Source organism: Euprymna scolopes, chromosome 8, assembly GCF_053919585.1.
Source record: "Euprymna scolopes isolate OS-2025 chromosome 8, ASM5391958v1, whole genome shotgun sequence".
Lineage (NCBI taxonomy): Eukaryota > Metazoa > Mollusca > Cephalopoda > Sepiida > Sepiolidae > Euprymna > Euprymna scolopes.
In genome coordinates this window covers 94,302,192-94,315,572 of record NC_136489.1, presented here as the reverse complement: position 1 = coordinate 94,315,572, position 13,381 = coordinate 94,302,192, and the positions used below count along the sequence as shown (strand labels likewise).

Sequence of the window (13,381 nt, the reverse complement as noted above, 5' to 3'; positions counted from 1 at the left end):
AAACTGTACTTAGTGTGTATTCCCTGTGTTAACAAAGTTGTTTAGACTTCCTTCTTGGTATATTTCCAACAGAAATTATACTTTGTAGTGGAGCTTTTAGGCCGAGACTTGGGTCCAAACTTACTAAATTGCTAACAAAATTTTTTTTTCAGAAACATTTCTTGGAAAGGTAAAACAGAGAATACATTTTAAACATAACTTATACGACTGGAAACGTTTAGATGCATATGTGTAAAAGTAAGATTAATGTCAGAATTTTTCAGGTAAGATTAAAATAAAAAATCAAGCATTTCATTTAAAAGTTAAAAACTTAGGTGGAAAAAAATAATTATAGGAAGAAGCAAATAGCAGAAAATAAGTGGTTTTTGAATTGTCCTCCTCCTCCTCCTCTACTCAATGGAAATTGGAAGGGAAAGATGCACTTCATCTTCAATTTGATGAAAATTACTTTAAGAATTAGATCAAATCTCCGAGAAATTATTTATTAGTTATTTGTCATTGCTTTTTAACAATGATAGAATAGAAAAAGACTAGCAAACCTCACTTCTGTGAGGAAGATGTTCATAGGGAAGAGAAGAGGACCCCATAAGATTTTAAAATTGGGTTTGGTATTCTATTAAGGCAGGAAATGGTGACCTGAATGGCAGATATGGCAACAGCACTATTTTCCTGTTCTTTTTTAATGGCTTCTAGAAGAAAAGCTCACCATCTGTACAACTGATGCTTCCCCATTACAAGCATCTTTGCAAGTAAATGTCAGCAACTCCTTCAGAAACAAAAAAAATCAAAAGATGCCCCTTCCCCTTTCTTCCCTCTTGATACTAAAGCTTCTGGATTAGTAGTTGTAATAAAAGAAACTCCAAAGACAGAAATAAAAATCTAATTTTAGGTTTTATTTCATGACGAGCAAACATTAGGCGGTTAAAATGTGTGTGTAACATCTTTGTATTAAAACTTCTATGTTTCTACCTCTCACTATCAGTCTCTTCTTTCCTGTTTTAACACATCCCTCTCCCCCTACCTGGCTTTCACCTCTGCCCAACCCATTCCTCTCTCTTGTTTTAATGTATTAGAATTAAGAATAATGTAAGTAAGTTAATCACCTCTCTTTTATATAAAATAGATAACATTGAAAATGTCTACAAAACCGAACCCCTTATTGAAATATAGCCTGGTTGACCTTCAAAGAATGAATAATTATTTTTAAATTTTAGATATTAATTATCCAAGACAACATCAAATAAGAATATGCCAACCTTGTGGTTGTTTGTTTTATAGTTTTTGACTTAACTGGATGTACAAACACACATACACAGAGACAACTGCCCTTTAACTATTATACAAAGGGCAGTTGTCTGTGTGCATGTCCAGCTAAAAAAGTCAAAAACTACAAAACAAACACCAACAAAGTTGGTATATTCTTGTTCAACGTTACCCCCACCCCAATATCTTAAAAACAATATGTATATTCAATTTCTGAGTATCAACTAAGCCAGATATCATCAGAGGAAGGTTGTTTTTCAGTATTATTAACTAGCTGGATGTCTGGCATTGCTCGGTCGTACAATATACTTAAACATGATATTTTAATTTATGCAGATTGCATATGTATTATTATAGAATCAATCCTCTAATGATTATTATATATTACGAGGAATAATTTACCTTTATTTTTTATCATAAATTGAATTCATTATTAAGAAAAATATTAAAATAAAATAGTGAATTACACTCGGGCTTGAACACAGGATCATTCAATCTGTAGTCGACTGCACTACCACTGAGATATGTTTTCAGATGTCAACAAATCTGTTTTTTTTATAAGAAGAAATTATTTGTTGAGATTTTATTATTATCTCTCTTGCTGATGCAACCTACAATATTCCCCTGTAAAAATTCTTTTTTATCGATAGGAAAGAAAGACTATTTTAGGATCGGATTTTTTTTCGATTTTTGATACTTATCGGACAAATTTTTGTACAAAACATATCTAAGAACACTGCCAGACATATAAATATAAATTACTGTAGTGTGAAATTTGCAAAAGATAGGCTGAGCAGTGTCGGAACCTATGAGGAAGGAACACACACACACACACACACACACAAAGTGACTTTTATATCATAGTATATTTAGAAAGAAACTGCCAACTAATTCTCTATGGAATCTATTATATAAAGGAAAGTTGTTTGAGTGTATCTGTGTGTATGTCCAGCTAGAAAGGAATGGGCTAGGTGGAAGAGAAAGGAGTTTAGGGAAAGGTAGCAGGGGAGGGAAAAAGAGAGAAAGATTGAGAAGTAAAAAGATAAAAGGTTTAACAGATATGTTACATTTTTGCTCTGGGCAATGTTGAGTAGCCCTGCTAATATAATAGAAGACAAAAAAAAAAAAAAAACTGGAAATACTATTATTATTTATAGACAAGTCCAATCCTGCAAAGACAAGGCAGGTAGGCAAATTCACAAAGTCCAAAATAGTTACGAGAATCATTCAATAAAATAGATGACATTTCAGCCAAGAAAAAAAATTTGCTTTATATATATATATATATATATATATATATATATATATATATAAACTTGCCCGGCGTTGCCCGGGTGTTTGGAGGTGTGTGTTGAGTAAAAGAAAAAAAAAGTGGTAGTAGGCAGGCAGGCAGGCAGGCTCGAACCCGTACTGCAAAGGAGGAAAAAAAACAAAAAAAAAAAAAAAAATGACGTCTTTACCGAAGTGGTGAAGGTTTAAATTAAGGCTAGTCAATCAAAAAGAGGAGATGACTTTCGAAAATATTGGTGAAAAAAGCGACCTCTCCTTGTAGAAAAGTTGAGGGGGAAGGAATTAATGTTTTTAGCCAATTTTTTGATATTTGTCGTCCGAAGGGTTGTGCTTCAAAATGATACTAATCTCATGAAAATCCATTACCTCTGTCAAAGGTTTTAGGCAGACATACAAACATACATACATGCATGCATTTAAACAGACAGGTGAAATTTATATTATAGACTAGCGGGGGGTACCCGGCGATGCCCGGGTGTTTTGAGGTGTGTGTGGTTTTGGGTAAATCAAACTAAACTAAAATAAAAAAAAAAAAAGGTTTGGTAGGTGAGTATGAGGATCGAACCCAAACCCTTGAGGCAAAGTTGGAAATTAAAGTGTGAAAAAAAAAACAAAAAAACGTGTGACGTTAACCATTGGGCCACCGCGACATACAACGGAGACATGTTTGAATTTATTTATTTAACTATTAAAAACAGGTGTCCGCAATAAAAGTGAACTCTGCTGCTTCGATTTGACCTAGTTACGAAGGTTTAATAGAAGTCACGCAGTTAGCAGTGTTTGGGGGAAAACCAGCTTCCAATTGTCCAGATTGAATAGCAATCATCTGATATACAAGATTGATCAAAGCTGATTGCTTCTGGACGTTTCCCGGCGCGATATGCCAAGAAGTTGGTTAACTTAGTTTCGCTTTTTATATGACAAAGCCTAATCAACACGCGAGAAGCCAAAATAGCAATAATTTTGTAAAAATCGATGTAAAGAAATCTTTACGCTATGCGCTTTCCCAAATCCTAGATATTATTATCTAGGGCCTATATAAACACTTGTAAGCGATCGTAACCCCCCCCCCCTGGAGCATGTGCGAGAAAAGCCTTTGCGAGACATACACGAAATGGTCACACACATTTTGCCTTTTATATATATAGATAGATTATGTATATATTTATGCATGCTTGTGTTGGATAAACTCCCAAATGAATTAACCAATCATTATAAATTTTGGAACATAGCTGCTATTTTATTTACTTCATTTTCAAGAGGTTAGAAACAAGGTCAAATTTTCCATTTTTTTGAGTAGCCGGAAACATTTCTAGAAGATTAACATACTTTTTAACTGAAATCAACTTAAAAAAAAAATTGAACTATATAGGTATTTAATAAGGATGTTTGCAACATAATAGTTTGTTTGGTGTTACTATATATGAACCCTTTTTGGAGTATTTAATGCGGAGTCCAGTAATTTGTGAAAAAGGTTTTTATGCTTAAAGTTGTTTATATTTTCAAATATTTATTTGTGCTGTTTAGTTTAGCTGTTTTGTAGAGGAAAATGTTTGGTTTTGCGGAGCATGATTGAGTTTTGCAAAGGGTAAAGAAAAAAAAAATTCACATCACTGTTTGATGCATTTAAGCCAAGAAATCGATATCTTCAGACAGCCTTATCTGGTAGCACCAGATGCAATGTGGTAGAGGCTGAGAAGATAAACAAAAGTAAATAAGCAAAGATACAATATATACAATATTTTTATTCAATAAAACTTCTTTTTCAATTTTCAATAAACCTTTCACATCCTGTTCTACGCAATCTGAGATGATGGAAAAATACTTATTTTGATGTTTCGTAGTTCACCTTATTTACTGAATGACCCTTGTTAAATCAAATAGAAAAATTTTTTTATTCACTCACCGCTAACAATTTCTGAAGAGGATATCGCATGATATGACATCCTTTATCCCTACTCCATGCTGGCAGGATACAGGTTAACTTATCACAGTAAAGAGATAGAAGACCAGCAAACCCAGCCGTACTGAAAGAAGAGAGAAGTAAAAATATTTATCTAACAAAAATACTTATGCAGAATTCAAAACGTTTTATCGTTCATACAAATTTTTAGTCTTTTTTCAAGGCTTTCTATAGACAAAATTCAAGTTTTCAAAACAAAATTTGGCATATAAACAATCTATATATCTATAAAATTGAGAATGTATGTGTGAACACTTCTTAACTTATATACTCAACAAATTTTTGATTTAAAGACTTGAAATTTGGTATTTAGGGTGTTCAGACATGTGGAAAACTTTTTAATCGGTTTTCATCTGGAAAAAAGGGCTGGTAAGGAGTCAAAATTGAAAAATTGGTACGTTGGGGGGGGGGGTCATTGGATTTTTATCTGTTTGTCAACTGTTTCATGACTGCGCATGCGCAAATCATTTACATTAAGAATAAGAATTGAGCAGGAAATTTTCAGGTGAAACTGACTTTTCACTGTTCTGGTATGCCCACTGTGTGCTTGCTGTGGCCATAATTTCCTTTATTATTTTTTTTATTTTTATTTTTTTTACCACTTGGAGAGATTTTAGTTAGCATATAAATAGTGCTTTTGTCTTGTTTAGAATTCATCACAGTTGCTAAGGTAATGGGAGATCATCCTTCCCAGCAATATCACCTCCTTTATGAAGAGAGATGAGTTTATTGCTTGTCAGTTGGGATGCTCATAGTTTTTTTTTTTTTATATATACAAGGGAGTCACCACTTATCAAGGCCCAGAAGCTACTCAACGATAAGGTTAACTGAGTATACGGTAATCAATGGGACAATATCGTAGTAATTGTTAGTAGTGGAAATTTGGTAGATTGGATTACTTAAGGCTCATCAAGAACTTGTTTACATAGGACTTTAAGACAACCATATTGTAGTCAGTTGGAAAGCAGGCAAACAGAAGAAAGTTTCACAGGTGTGCTGTTCTAAGAAAAAAAACTTTGTTCATGGAATCCACATTTAGGTTTAGGCATAGATAAAGAATGGGGGGAATTATGGATAGTGGTTTCAGCGAGACGAGTGTTTTTCTTAGATTGGAGCTCAGACGAGCACTTGTCATAAAATAAAATTTTATTTAAAAATAAAACTACTTGATCAATTTACATGAATTTTGGTGTACCATATTTTCTTTCCGTCACAGATACTTGTATCATACAGATTTTTCTTTCGTTTTTTTTTTTCATAAGGGGTGAATTCCGGACAAACGCCAAACATTTTTTAAATTTTATCAAAGGGAAATATTTTGATCAGAACAATTAAAATAACTTGTACATTAAAAACGTAAAGAAATTATAATATTAAATACTTAACATCAAGTGTACTTTCATAGTTATTTTATTTGAGAGACAAACATTCTCTTTTGAAAACAGTGTGTCCAAGAAGATGAGATAGATATACTCACCCAAGAGCGATGCCCCAGTGTGAAGCTGAAAAATCTGCAGAAACCCGAAACAGGAAAAGACCAACTAATGTAATGGCTGGGATGATGGTCACTGGTCCAATGTAACTCATGAGGAATCCTACAATACCTGTGGCTCCTATAAGACAATGAACTAATCCTGCCAACATTAGACTGCCTTCAAGCTACAAAGGAGAAAAAAACAAAATAAATAAATAATGATTTATTTTTAAAAGAGCAGACATTTGACATGTGTATAATAAAAGTGAACACGTGTTTGGCTACTTCAATAATTGCATATGCTAATTAAATTTTTTATAAACAAAGAAGCATAATAATATCTGATAATAAAATTGAATTAATTTCAGTTTTAATATAAACACAAAAATATCCTCTTATTCAAATACAATAGAAAAAGTTTTCTCTTTCTTATCAATTGGTTTTGTCTTTTCTTATGAGAGTTTTGTCTTCATTTTTTTTTCTCAATTTATATCAATAGTTTCAAATAGAAAATTAAATTGCAAAGTCATAGCAAGTGGCTGAAGCCAGCCAGTTATCAATAAAACTAAATATATTTTTTATGGATTGCTTTTTCATTCATTTGTTATTTGTCTATCCCCCCTACAGGCATCATTTTATCGGAGAAATATATCTTTAAAGCTTACATTTACGAACTAAGATGATATCCATTCAAAGGTATCACATTTTTGTACAAACAGAAGATGCAAATAGAGAGAAAACGAAATTATGAAATTGACAAGTCATGTGACTGTACTACAATTATGCCCATAAACTAAAACACTTTTACTCACCAAACATCAAGCAACTCAGTGGAGATAGGTGTTTTTCAGATAAATAGAATTCAACTCAGCCATGAACCCCTGTCAACCAGCCCAACCAATCATAAGGAGCAGTCACATGGAAGTCAGTCAAAAGAGAGGACATAACATGTCTTCTCCCAGCAACTCGCTGGAAAAAGGGAAAAAACTGCTATCACTTCCTTACATAGATATCGCACATCCTGAAAGCATACTCATAAACTGATAAAACAGACAAACACACACACTGACTCAGTAAAAAGAGAGAATGTACTTTTGCTTTTGGGAATGATGTATATTCAGACAGGTAACTAATATATTCTCCAGAGAAAAACAAATCTATTGACTTGCCTCTCCACAATGGGAAAGAAACAGTTGGTTTTTAATGTAGGAAAGAAAATTCGCTTTCCCCAAAAAGAGTTGCTCTTGATTGCGAAAAAACTGAAATTGCGTCAGACTAGAAGGATTTCTCCTTTACTGACTGAGAACAAAAAGATTAAGTGTAATATCAAAACACATACTACACTTAGATCCTAATCAAAAAGGACAAGGTGATAAAGTATTTGTTTACAGATAACCCGAATAATTTGTTTCTTCATCTCTCCTGGACCCTAACCCAGTCTAATAATACTAAATAATGGCAATGACTGTATAAGGTTAAAAATAGAAATTGAAATTGGTGATGTAAGACAGATGGCCATAAATGCAGAATCTAGAAAAACAGAAAAATAAATAAAAATTCAAAGTGAATTTTAAGTTAACAGAAGGAACCATGAGAAAAATAGCGTTCAAAGAAAAAAAGACTTTGGCTATTTCCTATGTCTTATTCTCCAATGTTGCCCTTTATCAATTACTTATGATTTATTTGTATTATTTTAACCACTGTTTTTATCTTGGATGTTATGTTTCCACATTTATATTATTTCAGGTCTGTATCAATTTGACAGTATGGTTCATATTTTTTGAGATGAGGATTGATAATTTGCATAATTTGGACTATTGTTCTCATCATGAGAACAGTAGTCTGAATAATGGAATAATATCATACAATAGTATCCAATGATAACTTAGTAAACAAGAGGCAGGAGTTGGTCCAAAATTGTTGGCACTGGTCCAGATATATACTTTCTTTTTTCAGACAAAATTAAATGGTTTGAAGTACATACATACTAATGATAGGGAGGGGGATAAATGTTGCAGCTACATTCCAATACAAATTATTCATCCTCATTTTACAATTTTCGAAAGACATTTTAAGTGCATGAAATTAAAAAGAAATGCCAAATATAATTAATTCTTTATTGGATTTAAATAAGTAAGAAATTTCAAGAATATGAAGGAAACATTACTGTAAATGTACTTGAAGGCCAGAGAGTGCATCAGCTGAGATGTAGTAAATATCAAAATTGCAATCACTAATAGCCTAAAGGAAAACAATTTAAATATTTCATTCAGCATCCAAGTTATTTGAAAAACGTTATTTAAAAATAAAATCTTTTAATTTTGTTTTCCCTTTAATTATTTTGAAGTTTTTAACACATGAAACATTTTACATGATTCAAAATCATTTTATAAGGTTAAAGGCTATAAAAAGTCAACAATAAAGCTGTTTGCTGTTAGAGATTTCAAAAGTGATTTAAATTTTTTTTTTTAAATCAAATTTTAAAATTTTTTTAAAATCAAATTTTAAAATTAAAAAAAAAATCAAATTTTAACAATTTATTATTGATTTTCATCCTTATTATAATCCACTTAAAACAACCATGGGGATAAAGGGTTTTCCAGTTGGCCCTCCACACATCCTGGCACTATATGCCTCTCGGTAATAAATAACTATCCTTTGCAAGATTACCTTGTTAATATACTGGTATAGACAGAACACAGTAGATCTAGAGGAGTAAATCTAGACCACAAGTCTTACTATTCTATGAGTAGCAATAGTTCCAGCTGTACTCATTAACAAATTGATCTGGTTGTGAGAACAGCATGGCTTTGCAAATTATCACATATGTTTAACAATGGGAAGATATAAATGCTCTGGTTAGTGGAGTACAGAAGACTATAGCAGGTCTGGCACGCTGCATATACTATTAGTCTTAAGAAAAAATGTTTCACACGCAATTGACGGATGATCCAAGAAGAAAAAGTATGTTTTTTTAAACATAAAAAAAAATAAAATGCCATAAAATGTGTTTTAGATATATATATAGATACTTTTAGTAAACTCAAATATTTGTTTTATTCTTGGTGGAATATTTTGATTTTCAAGTTAAATTTATTTTATTTATCTTTTTTTTTTTTTTAGATTGTTTAACTGTGGACGCAAACTAATGACCTTGATGTTAGTCAAAAACAATACCAGTCAGTGATGGAAGAATCTGTTAAAATTTAGTGTTGTATTTATAATAGAATTTTTCTCAATATCTTTTAGATGAGGACTGATAATTTGGACTACTGTTCTCATTTTCAGTGTTACTCTCACAAACTTTCGGCTGATATAACCTCCAATCTTTTTCAGTTTTCTTTTTGTTAAACACTTGAGAATCTTTTTGTCAAATTCAAGAATTTGGCTTGACTTTCAAATGGAATCCTTTACTTAATCCACTGGGGTAGCATGTTCTCATTCCATCAGCTATGATGAAATATATATATTATATATATTAAGTAATTTACAATTTTATAACTAGTATTGTCCACACTGAAGATTGAACCTTCAACCCCCAAAAGAGTATCACTTAGAATTTTATCTCATACTTTATCCGTTATGTCATGGGTCCTTGCAGACAAAGTACTAGGTAAAATTCAGTTATAGAAGTTGAAGGTTCAATTCTCAGTGTGGGCGATACTAAGAATACAGTTGAAAATTATTTAAGACTTGTACCCAGTCATAGCTGACAGAACAAGAGCATGCTGCCCCTATGATTTAAATAGAGGGTTTTGTTTGAAATTCTGAGCAGATTCCAGAGTTCAACAAGATGTACCTTAAGAAGATTGGAAGGTACATCAGTGGAAGCTTTGTGAGAATAACATTCAAGCTGAGAATAGTAGTCCAAATGAGTCCAATAGTAATAGAATCTTGTATATTATTCAATACCTTAGTATTTTCCTCTTCTAAAACCTTTCCTATGAGTGCTTCACTTAAGATAGCGCACCAATCCAAGTTGACAAGCCACCACCCATTAGTTTTTTTAGGGTGATAACACTTGGTATTCAAAAGAAGGCACCCAGCTAAAATACTGTTCAGAGTCAACATGGCTTAACATCAAACAAAAACTAGGGTTTCAACATAATATTGCAATTTCCTTTGTGTCCTGCCTCCCTGACCATACTAACATGCAGAAATTTTAATATAATGCAAACAGACGTTTTGTTGCTCAATTCTCAACATAATCCCCCTAGACATGGTCCCAAAAAGTAACCCCTTATGTGCAAGTAGCAATATACCTTATTTGGGGTGAAATAAGAGTAAAATAAAAAATCATATAGTCATCAAGACAAATATAAATTCTTTAACTGCAGATCATATCTTATTGCAAATAACATTCAGATAAAAGAAAAGGTATTTCTTGCTGTGTGTATCAACATGATTGAATATTGTAATTTTAAAAAAATATTCAAATTGCATTAAAACCTTTTTCATAAAGTGCTGTGATAAAGAAATAATCTGAGTCGAGTATGCTTGATAAAGGAGAGATCCTTCTTCAAGAATACTTGACTTAGACTTCTACATTCATTACACACACACAAAAAGTATTTGAAGAAATATTGATGAGTATTTTAAAATCTAACATAATAAATTACCTTGTTAAATTTTAAAAGTTGCTCCTAAATAGCATTTAAGTTGATATATCAAACTTTCATTTGCTATTGCAACATATTATTGGAGGTATAACATACTTCATTATTATTTACAGTGGCCTCTACATGCATGTTTGAATTAAAGTTGAAGCTGATGAAGGAAATTGTTCCCCGAAACATCATATCATATTGAACTTTCATCAGACTACACTGACACAAGTAAGAATATAATACAATGTAAAAAAAGTATAAAAAAAACATACATATATATATATATTGTATTAATAAAAAAGTGAATCTGCATAGCTCATTCCACTATGTGTGTTAATTTGCTTCAGTTTGTGTCCATCTGTTATAATCTGTTTTTTTATAATTTATTTTTATATACACACTAAACGCTTCAAGCAAACTAAATTAACTGGCAGAAGAGTACCGTGAGTTAAACTGCCAAATAGCCCTCAAAACTTTATTTAAAAAATGGATGATTTATTCTTTTAATAAAAAGCAAAGAAACAAAAGAGTAGTCGCTTCACAGTTTGTTATATTAAAAAAAGTAGTCGCAGTTTCCTCTTCTTTTACTTCATTCTTTGTTTTTTAAGGTTGACATTTATTTTTAAAAAAGTAGTCGCATCTTTCTTTTCTTACTATTTTTCAAAGTTGCGTTGATTTCAGAGTTCTAAATTTTCATAAAAAAAAAAAAAAATGAACTAATTTCTTAGTAAAATGGAGTTATCCTCCCTTAGATCACCAATGAGTTATAAAAGTGCTGCTTGCTTAATGCTTATGCATAGAATTGAAAAAAAAAAAAAAAAAAAACAATAGCATAATTCTTTTTTGTTATGGTATAAAGGTAGGGTCTGAAAATCCAGCCTCGTTCTGAGTTTGAGTTACGTGATACTCTGTCACTGGTGCCGGGAGAACCTAGCCCCTTTGAATAAAGTGCAGAGTTGTTAACTTCAAACAATGGAAAAACAGAAAAGGTGTAATATACAACAAATAAATGCTACCAAAGTCAAGATAAGTTAAAAGAAAAACAAGAAGCAATTCAAAGAATTAAAAAAAAAAGAAGCGCTCAAAGAATTTTCGAGCATTTATTACTATAGACAACAGATTAAAAAAAAAAAAAATTAAACAGTTCAAAGAATTAGAATTTTTTATTGTACTTATGCATTTTTGTTACCGCGCTATATTTTAAATAGTATTTTCAAGTTAAATTCAAGTTTTACAATATCTTTTTTATTAAACTGTTAAGAGAAAGTTAAGAACAGTTAGAAAAAAACCCATGTTAAGAATTGCTTTCTAAATAATAACGTTATTATTTCAGCACGGTAACAAAAGTGCATAAGTTTTTGGTAAATATCCAGATCTGCTACTACAGAACACCGACCACTCTAATTTGTTTTTTTTTAAAGGTAATTGAGGTCGCTGACAACGAATCTGATAGTCAAACTTGGGGCAAATGCATGATATTTACCCCTGAACCCACGAACTACTTTCCACCATTTTGCAGCTTCCGCTGTAGCATAAACGACGGCTTCACCAAGCAAACTACATTGGGGGAGGGATTTTTTTTTTTTCCAGGACATAGAATTTTCTAATTTTCAAAAATACATTATAGCACTTTTTGGGTGAAAAATTTAAAATTAGCTGAAAAAGAAATAAAACAAGAAAAGGAAAACACTCCAAGCTGGAGTAGGGGTGTGTGTGTTAATTTATCTATTTTTTTTTTTTATCTGGAACATAGAATTTTCAAATTTTCAAAAAGTAACGCACCGACATTTACCAATTAGAACACCATTTAACATTTTCCGAAGATTTTACTGTTTACATTGGGGACGCGAGCGGACCCCCCCCCCCCGCTCGCGTCCCCAATGTAAACAGTAAAATCTTCGGAAAATGTTAAATGGTGTTCTAATTGGTAAATGTCGGTGCGTTACTTACGGAAAAACGTTTAACTAAACTGCAAAAGCACCTATTAAGCCACATAAGTTCTATAATTGAACCCCCCTCCCGCAAAAAAAGAATGAAAAACATAAAGATGTTTGGTGCTTATGTTTTTGTAAACCACATTAAAAACTATGTGAGACAAAAAAAGAAAGTCCCCCAATTTGTTGTACTTTTCTTTAACTGTAAGTCATTAAAAAAATGTCAGTCCGTAATTTTTTGATTGGTACGCCATGTGAGAAGGCAGTTTGCTAGGTGAAGCAAGCCGTCGTTCATGCTGCAGCACGTGTGCGTAGCGTAAACGGAAGCTGCAAAATGGTGGAAAGTTATTCGTAGGTTCGGGGGTTAATACCATGCAAACGGTAAATTTGCCCTAAGTTTGACTATCAGATTCGTTGTTAGCGACCTCAATTACCTATTAAAAACAAATTAGAGTGGTCGGTGTTCTGTAGTAGCGGATCTGAATATTTACCCTTTTTTTTAAAAATTAAATTCAACCGTTCAAATAATTTACATTTTTTTAAATTCAACAGTTCAAAAAATGATTCTAAGGGGGTTGGTTCTCCCTCGACACTGATTACGGACACACCTTTCCCCAAACTCAGAACAAGGCTTCATTTTCTGACCCCATCTTTATATACCATAACTTTTTTTTTTTTTTTATATATATAATTCCTTGAAGTTGCGTTTTCTTAATTAAAAAGAGTAGTCAAAAAAAAAAAAAAAAAAAAAAAAAAAAAAAATCCTTGAATTTGTATTGGTATAGGCGTCCAAAATCCTTGTATGAAAATAAATGAACAAATCTCTCATGCGGTTATTTCCTTCGATCCC

The 13,381-nt window shown here is 32.0% G+C and overlaps 1 protein-coding gene and 1 long non-coding RNA gene across 7 annotated transcripts in view; one reads left to right on the top strand and one right to left on the bottom strand.

The window, feature by feature from the left end:
- Positions 1-13,381, bottom strand: part of LOC145283640 (solute carrier family 23 member 1-like) — a 428,662-nt gene that overhangs the window by 18,425 nt on the left and 396,856 nt on the right. For all 6 annotated transcript variants that reach the window (XM_080132600.1, XM_080132602.1, XM_080132601.1 and 3 more), the window contains 2 exons: positions 5,994-6,175; positions 4,460-4,580 (listed from right to left, as the gene is read on the bottom strand). In XM_080132600.1, the coding sequence (XP_079988726.1) occupies positions 4,460-4,580; positions 5,994-6,175 (303 nt within the window). The remainder of the gene's footprint in view (positions 1-4,459; positions 4,581-5,993; positions 6,176-13,381) is intronic.
- LOC145283646 (uncharacterized) overlaps positions 1-13,381 on the top strand; it is a 173,089-nt gene that overhangs the window by 75,881 nt on the left and 83,827 nt on the right. The window lies entirely within an intron of this gene.